The sequence below is a fragment of the Brassica oleracea genome, chromosome C2 (assembly GCF_000695525.1).
Source record: "Brassica oleracea var. oleracea cultivar TO1000 chromosome C2, BOL, whole genome shotgun sequence".
In the NCBI taxonomy this organism is placed as follows: domain Eukaryota; kingdom Viridiplantae; phylum Streptophyta; class Magnoliopsida; order Brassicales; family Brassicaceae; genus Brassica; species Brassica oleracea.
The window spans coordinates 37,490,748-37,501,771 of NC_027749.1; the positions used below are offsets into that span (position 1 = coordinate 37,490,748).

At 35.7% G+C, this 11,024-nt stretch overlaps 1 protein-coding gene across 1 annotated transcript; it reads right to left on the reverse strand.

The window, feature by feature from the left end:
- Positions 1-8,087: 8,087 nt before the first annotated feature.
- LOC106324143 lies at positions 8,088-9,080 on the reverse strand. The gene has a single exon (XM_013762164.1). It carries the CDS (start codon positions 9,078-9,080, stop codon positions 8,088-8,090), a length of 993 nt encoding a protein of 330 aa, XP_013617618.1.
- Between the last annotated feature and the right edge of the window lie 1,944 nt (positions 9,081-11,024).

Sequence of the window (11,024 nt, forward strand, 5' to 3'; positions counted from 1 at the left end):
GCAATACACATGTTTTTAGCCACTACCCACATTTTCAAAGTCCTTCATCTCCAACCATATAACCAATGCATTTAAACCAGTTAGGTTATTAAAAACTCATTCAATCTAAAAATAAAATTTTGAACGAACTTTATAAATTAGCTATTTACAACTTCAGATTTAATCAAAATGAATAAAAGTATGAATTGATTGGTTCTATAAGGTTTAAATTTAAAAATATCAAAACATGACATTTGTAGAGAATCCGTTAAATTAAGTTGTTTTGCTAGTAAAACAATAGTAAATTTCTCTATTACTCAAAACTCTATTTTCATTTGATTTTCCATTATATAATTTAGTCTGTGTCAACCAATGCTATGTGCATAGTCTATGATGTCAGTATAGTGAAATCAAATTTATAATTTTGTGACGACTTTTTTAAAAAAGTGTGTTAGATTTAGATAAGTTAACCTTTTAAGCCACACATAGATAAGTTTCTTTTTGGTTACAATGTGTGGTTAAATATTTAACAAATGAGATAATTTATTAGAATTAAATTAATCAAGGGAGTACTAATGAATTTTATTAACAATGTCATTATAGACTTAAATCTATAAACTTTTGTTTATAAATTAAAAAAATTAATGAAATTTATAATTGAGTAGATATTAATATTTATCACATCTGAGTAAAAATAGTAATTTCATTAACACAACCCTATGAACTATATATATATCTTGATTTTAATAAGGGTCGTTATAAAAATAATAACATTCTACTAAATTATGAAATTTTGAATCTATATAGATTTTTCAAAACTTAAATAAAATTATCATAAATTTCTAGAGACTACCGATTACATATTTAATCTTTTATATTTTATCAAAGATGTCTGAACTTCAGAGATATTTTGTTATATATAAAATCATTATTTGGATAAAAAATCAATACACATCCAAATATTTTCAAATAAAAAGCCATGATATTAGTTAATTTTCAAATTATGTAACCCAAAATTTTAGATATGTTATAAAATGCAGAGAACAAACTACCTCTACCAAGTTTATGATATTGATCTCAGGAAAATTCTTACTCCACACCCCTGTTTACGTGTGTCAAAATGGTCCCTACTCCATAGTCGAAGAGTCTGAAATTCAACTCTTTACATGATAATTTAAATAAATATATAATGCCCCTACCGTTTCACGGCTAATAGGCCATCCACGTCTGCTCTCTTGGTCTGTGGGCCTCATTCCGTTTCCAACTGTCTGTCCGTTAATTTTTCGGAGGCTTGATAGTCATTTTTATTGACCCTGCAATCACCACCTAACTTTTTTCCGTGCTTTGGTCTCATTTACACGGTATCGCGAATCAATTTCTGACAGGTCAAACATCCTTCTATTAATTCAGATCAAGCACGCTTAACTCTGGAGTTTTAAACAGATGTGTGACAGAAAAGGTAAGTCAATTTTAGTGACATAAATAGTCAAATCAATCATGTTAAACTTTTTCATATATCATAATTCCAGATGTTACAAAACATTGGATGAAGAAAAATAAAATTATGCATCAATTACTAAGAGAACCTTTCATTCAAAAAATAATGTTAAGAGAAAATATACGTGGCGGTGTCCTTCTACATGCATGCACATGTATCTCCCCAATGTAATAGTAATGGTTTTGGTTAGATAGTATATTTGTGTTTTTTTTTTAATGATTATAAGCAGTGGCGGAGCCACCTAAGAGTAGGGGGTGCCAAATGGCAAATATTAAATCTATAAAATTTAGTTTTTAAGCTTATATACAGTGATATTGTTATGGTTAATTGGTTAATGTCTCTCTTTTCGACCCTCATGTTTTGGGTTCGAAACTCAATATTATATCATTTCACCTATCCAAACTAATTATGACCCATGTCAAGCCAAATCCTAGCTCTGCCACTGGTTATAGGGGCAAATTTCGAAATGGGTTTATAGTTAGCCCAAAAAAAAAAGAAAAATGTCAATATAAAAAGAATATCAGAACATCGATCTCTAAAATATTATTTGAAAAGTCAATTTCCTATGTATCGTTCTCATGTTAACTATCACAATAGTTGATTACGTTGCTACTTTTAATGAATTAAAATATTATATTTTAAATACTATTATTTATTTTTTATTTTGTTTCTTTTTAAAATTTTCCAAAAAATATATACATATAATAAAAAAGTAAAATTTTTTATAAAGCTAAAAAAACGAATTGAAATTTTTTTATTTTTTATGTTTGTGAAACTTAATATAACCATAATCAAAATACTAAAGCAAATCCAAACTTTCATTTTTAAGATTATTTAAAATAAATTTCAGTTTTCATTCAATAAATCAAAGACATAAATTTATTTAGAATTTATAAAATATTTTAATTGTTGTAAATATTGATATCTATTCATGTGCTTCCGAAAATATATCAACAATTTATGCATATAACTTCCTATTGATCATCGCTTTATTTTCTAATATTTTTTAAAAATATCAACATATAATTTGATAAATATTATGAAAAATACATACACGTTTAAATGATAAATAAAATTGATTTGATTGACTTAATTATAATAAAAAATAATTATTCTTTATTTTGATTTTGAAAGAGTATATGTAATTCAATATATTTACAACATGAGTGACTCGACTAATCCAACTTATATCTAAAATCATAGATTTAACTACGATAGAATATCTAATTTTATAAGAATAGTAATTTATTCTATAAATATAAATCATAGGACAACTCAAAACATATTAAAATGAAAATAAAATATTAACCAACTATTACAATTTAGTTCTTTAGTAAAATTTATATATATGCATGAGACTTCAGAATATTATCGTTATATTAATTTATGTACTTTGGAATCAGACACTTTAGTTTATTTTTTATTTCATTCGAAGCACAATATATGTTAAGTTATACATAATTTTCATAAAATAAATTTACATATCTAATACAACAACCACCTAAATCCAAATAAGAAATTAATCAAAATTTTAATATATTTAGAATAAAGAATATTACAGTTGAATTCAGAGATGCAATCCAATTTACTCAAATGATAACTAAATTGACTATAAAAACAACAAAACCGATTAGATATAACATATATAAATAATTAAAGTAATATAATATTATTTATATAAATGATACATAAAAATTATAAATTAATTTAAAAATTAAGAGTAAATACAATCAATTATTATAGTATAATTTTACTTTAGTAAAATATATTAGGAGAGAAGAACTCACGCGTCGGGCATAGATTCATTTATACAGAGTCGTTGAAAACTTTAACCGAAAGCTTTTGGTCAGATTTTTTTTTTTTTCCATCTTTGATATTTTATATATGAAACCAAAAAATGTCACAAGAGCTTACATCATCTTTAACATCTGAGCTAAGCGACATCAAACCTATTTCTATCGTCATTATGAAAAACATCAGAACACCAAAAAGGCTGGCCTCTAGCGACATAAGATTGGAACTGGAGATCCATCATAGCACTAGTGGCAATTAGATGTGCTCCTCTATTTGCCTCATACGATTCAGCTATCATCTTCCACTCCAAAAAACCCCTTAGTATACGTCTGAGTTCTAATAATTTAAACTTGAAAGAAGGCCAATGACTAGGTTTGTTAATTGCTTCAACTAGCATCCTCCCTTCAACCGCAAAGTATACCATCCTGAAACGATGAGACTTCATGCTCTCTATGGCCCAAGCCACACTAAGAAATTGGGCATCATCTTTGGATTCCACATTCCCAAAGAACCTGCGACTATGCAGTAAAACTGTTCCTCTTGAATCTCTAACGACCCATGCAGCTCCTGCAATCTTCTTTTTCTGCTCCCACTTAAATCCAATATTGCATTTGACAAAGTTCTCCGGAGGCGGTTCCCAAGCACCAGACACGCTTGAATCGATAGATCCCTATTAGCATATGTACTCCTCCTCTCCAATCTCTGAGCTGCATACCAAAGAGAGGCTTCTTCTTCTGCTTTAGCACACACTTGTACACTTTCAAAAAGAGCCCCTTCAAACAACAGGTTGTTCCAATTTTTCCACAAATACCAAAGGACCCATGGGAAAATTCTGGTGACTTCAGACACGTCTTTCTTCGCTTTCCAAAAGGAAATGAGGTAGTTGACATTCGTGAAGATCGAATTGCTATCAAAACCACCAGGAGGTGAAGGAAACCGTGTCATAGCCCACACTTGTCTTGCAAAAGTACAAGAGAACAGAACATGATTAATAGATTCCCCACTCTCTCCACATGTTTGACATTCCAGATCACACTTCATTCCCCTGTCCCTAAGCCCATCCAGCACTGATAAAGCACCCGACAATGCTTTCCAGATGAACACTTTAAGCTTTGATGGAGCCATAAGGTTCCAAACATGATCCTTGAGAGGATTAAGGGAGGGAAGCGCTTGCTGATCCCTTATCAATTCCGCATTCTTCATGGAGAAAGCTAGCTCATAACCAGACTTTACTGAGTATAAGCCACTTCTTGTATGTCTCCATACCCAAGAATCATGTTCAGAGATTACCGGTTGGTTCTTCTCCATAGTCACCATAACTCGGGAGACAAAGAGTTCTCTTAATTTCCTTCTACTCCATCTTCTTGTATGATGATTGATCAGTTCTCACACTTGTAAATTAACATTTAAAACCCGTTGTTTTCGCAGAGGAGGTCTGGAAATTCCATCATCATCTTCCAGCCATGGGTCAGTCCATACTTTGAGCGAAGATCCATTCCCAACAGCGACCTTGAGGCCTTGAACAAGCAGTTCCTTTCCTTCTAGGACACTCCTCCAAGCATAAGACGGTCTTTTACCAAGCTGAACTTTAACAAAGCACGTGCCTTCATAATATATCCCTTTAAGAACCTGCGACATCAAGCAATCTTCGAGATTAATAAGTCTCCAAGCTTGTTTGGCTAGGAGAGCCTTATTAAAACTTTCTAAATCCTTGAATCCCATCCCTCCTAAGTCCTTCGGTAGACACATCTTCTCCCAACTTATCCAATGGATTTTTCTTTTATGCTCTACTGCACTCCACCAGAAATTGGCCAAAGCACTTGAGAGAGACGTAATCGCCGTTTTCGGGATTTTATAGATTGACATTGCAGATACCGGAAAAGCTGAAGCGACAGCTTTTATCATCACTTCTTTTCCAGCTTGAGATAGAGTTTTCGCATGCCAACCTGAAATCCTTCTTCCCAGTTTGTCTTTTAGATAAGAGAACAGCTTGACCTTAGATCCATTTAGGCATTCTGGCAATCCTAAGTACTTAGCCTCCCTTCCTTCTACTTCAATCCCAAGATTATGCTTGACTCTGATCTTATTCTCTTCCCGCACTGATTTACCAAATATAATCGAAGATTTCTGAGGGTTGATAACCTGACCTGTGGCCGCTCCATACCTTCTCAAAATATTCATCAGAGCTTCACTCTGCTCCCCATTCGCTTTATAGGAGAAGAGACAGTCATCTGCAAACAAGAGGTGATAAATTGAAGGCCCCTGCACTCTAAATTTCATCCCAGAAATGCTTCTATCTCTCTCAGCTTTAGAAAGCAGGTGAGGTAATCCTTCTGTGCATAAGACAAAAAGGAAAGGGGACATAGGATCTCCTTGGCGAAGTCCCCTTTGTGGCTCTATCATTCCATGAGGCTGATCATTAATCAGGACATAGTAAGTGACAGTGGTGACACACTTCATCACCCATTGCACCAATCTCAAATCAAATTCAAGCGCCAGCAGAACAGACCGCAAGTAACCCCATTCCACTCGATCATATGCCTTCGACATGTCAGTCTTTACCACCATATGTTTTGAAGTTGGAGTATCCACCACACCCAGAGAATGGACCATTTCATGAGCCATAGTAATGTTATCAGACATAGCCTTTCAGAGACGAAGGCATATTGGGTTGGTGAGATAAGCCCAGGCATCCATGGTCGAAGCCTTCTAACCATGATTTTTGATATCACTTTCTTTATATATCACTGAGCAGAGGCTGATCGGACGAAGATCATCAACTATCTTTGGTTCTGGAGTCTTGGGGATCAAGCATAAGTGAGTATAGTTCCACTCTTTCGGGAGAACTCCATAGTTAAAGAACCTCTGAACTTCCTGAACCACCTGAGCTTCAACCGTTGTTCAAAATCTCTGAAAGAAGAGACCAGACATGCCGTCAGGCCCAGGGGCCTTTGTTGGATTTATAGAGAACCCCGCCTCCCGGATCTCCAGTGCTGAAACTGGTCTGGTCAGCTCTCTATTCATAAGGGTAGACACTCGCGGTTGTAAATCCTGGAACCAGTCTGTAAACGGAGCTGGATTGGATGACCGAAAGAGATTAACATAAAAGTCCACATCAACTTTTCCTTTATCTGCTTCCGAGTAAACTTCAACCCCCTAAGGATTTACAAGATTATCTATTGTATTCCTTGCTTGAGAAGCTCTGACAGAGTTGTGGAAGAATCTCGAGTTTTTATCCCCTCAAGCCAACCATTTATCTTTACTCTTCTGCCACCAATACAATTCTCCATCTCTCTAAGCCTTAACCAATTCTTTCTTAAAGAAGCGAATACGGTCTGTTGGTTGCACAATGGCTGATTGTTCACGTTCCAAAGCAATCTGAGTCTGAGAAATCCTATCTCTAGAGTTGATGTTGACCTGCTTCTTCAAACCGCTGAGCGATCTTCTACATGCCTTTAGTCTGTTTGACAGTGACGCATTGCCATTAGTGCCAGCAGAAAACCACGCATTTTCCACATTTACTTTAACCCCATCGACCTCCAGAAGTCTTCTATCAAAGCGAAACCATCCTTTATAAGAATCTTGAGGCTCGATGAGATGTATCAAAACAGGGCGGTGATCTGATCCTCTCTTATCCAAAAAAGATTGATTAGAACACGGGAACTTCTTGAACCAAGCCGTGTTGCCAAAGAATCTTTCCAGTCTCGTATGCACCCAAGATTTACTTCTTAATCCACTCCACGTAAAACCATTCCCATGACTTTGCAGCTCCACTAGCTTACAAGCATTCACCATCTGATTAAACGGAGTAAAGGATTCATCATCTCTCCACACCCTTCCAATCTTCTCCCCATTATGTAAAATATCATTAAAGTCACCAAATACACACCAGCTTTCTTTTCGATTCACCCCAATTCTACTAAGGCTCTCCCATAACGCAATCCTTTCTTTATAGACAGTGGGCCCATATATACACGATGCAAAGAAAGAAGAGTTCCCAAACTGTATGATACAATCCAGCATGCTCTTACTAACATTCAAAATCTTAATATTAACAGGTCTCCTCCAAAAAATAGCTAAACCTCCTCCATGGCCTATAGGGTCTACAATATATACTCTATCATACCCCAGCCAGACTTGCAAATCTACCAAAACATTTCTACAATTCATCGTTTCCATGAGCAAAAGCACCTCCGGAAAATGTTTCTTACGCATCTCCCACAGGCGTGAAATTGTCAGGCCCTGAGGCCGCCCCAGACCCTGACAATTCCAGCTAATTATGCTCATTGAGACTTCGGCGATCCCTCAATCGGGATCACCCTTGATTCTTTGCACCACGCAGCTTTGTGATCTTCGAAGCCTGCTCCAGAAGCTGACCTCTTTGACCCTGCTCTTTTATCTCCTTCCTTTTCTCCATAAAACTCATGAAGAATACCCGTCGATCCACTCTTCTGCTCCTTTCTTTTCTTAATATAAGGCCTTCTTCTTTGATTTGATTTTCTCTGGCCAACCCCGAATGGTTTAGAAACAGAGTATCCATGACCATATTCCGTAGAGTTATGATCCAAACGCAAAGGAGAATCCTTTAATCCAATCAAGTCCGTAGACGAAGAGGCACCATGGTGATCAGCTGATGCAGTACGAACATCTCTCATAAGATCTTCCCGCTTCTTAATCTGCTTAAGATATTCCTTATGCTGCAGTCCCTTATCCACGTTACCAGTCTTAAACGCAGAAGCCATCAGTTTCAAATCCCCTCCCTGTCTTTCCTGCATCAACTCTGCTGCTGCGTTAAGGTCAAAATAAAAAAAAATGCCTATCCTCTATCCACCTGATGAGTGAAAATAGGAGCAGACTCTAGTCGCAGCATCGTCTTTTGAATGAGAGGATCTTTCTTAGCTTCAGCAACAGAAGATTTAACTCGATCAGTGCGAATAACCTTATCTTCCTCTGTTGCCATCAGTAAGTACCTTCTCATCTCATCCAGTACCTCTGGTGATATCTTCCTTCTTCCCGTTGTCTTACAAAAACCCACTTGTTCTTCAGAAAGAACTCCAAAGAGTGGGTCATCAGGTGCAAGAAGAGCTTTGTTTTGATTGACATCTATAATAGCCCGCTCTCTTCTCTGTGTTGCCTCATCTCTTCTTTTCCTTACTAACAACGGACACACATCCTTCTCATGATTCAATCGTTGACATTCATAGCACCGCTTCTTGACTCTCTCATAGTTGAAGTAGACAACCGTGGAACCCCCCTCCGGCAAGTTCACTATTTTCGATTTCCACAGAGGTCTAGACACATCAAATCGAACCTGAATGCGAACGTAGTCTTGAATCTGAGGCTTATCTGGATCAAAGGCTACCACTTTCACATCACCAAAGATCCTTTCACCCAGCGCTGTAATAGCTTCCCTCGTATAGTAATTGATCGGCAAATTCCTAATCTGAATCCAGATAGGGACGAACTGAAGATAATCTGCAGGGGGATACTCTACCCACTGATCAATTGCAAGCGCCCACTCATTAAAGGTATGAACCCCTTTTTCTAATACCTCCAGTAGATCATGCTCATGATCAAATATGAACTGAAAGCGTTCTTTTGATAAGGCGATTCCTCTAACCCTTCCTTGCTTCTGCCACTTTCTTGGCATATCTCTAATCAGACCCGACATCTTTTGACAGTCTGGATTCAAGATTCTTAAAATCAGACTTCTGAAATTTCTTTCACACGATTTGTACTGGGGAAGATTCGGCATATCAAATGGTTCATCTTCCTCATCCAACGATAACGCCATCATAGCTTTATCCATCGCGTGCGACATCTTGATTGTTGATTCGAATTCACTGAAAATTTTTATCTTCACCGTCGATATTATGAACAAACCCTAAAAACTCTAAAGATTCCAACGCAAAACGATCAGAAAGGATAAGTTTTGAGGCGGACATGGCACTCTTTTATGACAGCTGTGTTCCACCCATTAAATGAGATATCTTAGCGAGAGAGAATTCTTAGCCCAAACTAGGTCACTTGTTATATGGCATGCTTTTGGTCAGATTACTCTATCTTTTTTTTAAAAAAGGGCTAGATTACTCTATATTTTAAATACTATATTTTTTATCCAAAATAAATTATGCTTATAATTTTTTGGAATTTTATATATTTGTACAATTAATCTGGAAGAAAAAATCTAGAACAATATCATGCATGTGCCATGATCTAACTTAAATTTTTCTCAAAGCTCTACTCAGATTCCCTCGAGAAGGTCAAACTTGTTTCTTCCTTTTTATCTTAGACAATTTTTCTTCTTTTTTTTTGTCTTAGATAAGTCAAACTTGCTTCTTAGACAATCTTCCTCTTTTTTTTTTTGTCTCAGACAAGCCAAACTTGTTTCCTACTTATATGTACATATCCATTTACTAAATACACTCCAGTTGCAAACAACAATGATTTAAGAATCAATCAAAACCTAAAACAATTCAAAACAAAGATAATGCAAGTTCTATGATTAATCTAAGCTAACAAGATGAGTTAAATAATAACTAAATAATAAACAAGCAAAATAAACTCAAATTCAATCAACAACTAAACAAAAACGAGATATAATTGAAGTTTACAAGTAGAGTAAGGGGACGTGGCAATTGATTAGGTGATCTAATACTAATCTAGGATGCTAATTAAACATTCAAATGCAAATCCTTAGGTCTAGAAAGATACAATTATATTAACCATTAGAACATACAATTAGATTAACATTAATTTTCATCGGCTAATCACATTCAAGTATGCATTCATCACAATTCCATACAAGTACAACCACAAATCACATTAAGCATCAATTCCTATTGGCCTAACATTCTAAGCACTTCAGTGGTTCATTCAAGCATTTCAACACCTTTCGAGCATGAAACAACCTATAATCTAGATTAATGATTTTTCAATCTTAATCTAGCATAAAACACATCAATTAAGTAAAAATTATATAAATTTAACACTAAGCATTATAAATCAGCACTTATCAACCTAATCTACCTAGATCATAAGTCCAACAAGTGACTACTCACCATAAAATCCTTAAACACATGTTAAATTTAAGAATAAACATGGTAGATTGAAAGATAATCACAATAAATACAAGATAAGATGAAGTAATGATTAAAGAAATCCAAACTTTAAAAGATTACAAATTGTTCTTGAGAGAAAATGAGATAAATCTTGGGTTTTTGGCCATAAAAATCTATATATATATATATATATAAGATCTAAAATCGAACCAGGTCGATCAGACAAGGGTCAACCAATATTTTAGACCAAATAAAATATGATTGTAAAATAGCTAAACACAAAGTACTTAGTCGCAATTACCAAATGCAGGTCACCAAATCGCGTTTGGCCACCGCATTTGGTCTTCATCTCCAAGCTGCGGATGCTCCTCTCTGCGTTCCAAACCTGGGGCGATGCTCGTGTCTACCGTAGATTCATCCTGCCCGGCGCCGTCTCCCGGTTTATACTCTGGATTCATTGGTCATTTACGTGGTCTACTCACAGCCGCGCCACAATCCCACAACGTCACCTCTCGAACCCGACTTCCCTGCCAAGCCACCGTGGTTTTCTCTTGTCGATAAACCGTAGTCTTTGTCCTGGTGAGCTCTCCCTTGCCTTGATTCTGCGGTGTCGCTTTGTCTGCGGTAAACAATCCACTGTACTCACCTCCAAACCAACTTCTCCTTTATTGCTCTTGCAGTCCCAAAACTTC

What these genes read in the sequence shown, in the direction of transcription:
- LOC106324143 (XM_013762164.1), bottom strand. Translation starts at nt 9,080, where the DNA reads ATGGATAAAGCTATGATGGCGTTATCGTTGGATGAGGAAGATGAACCA.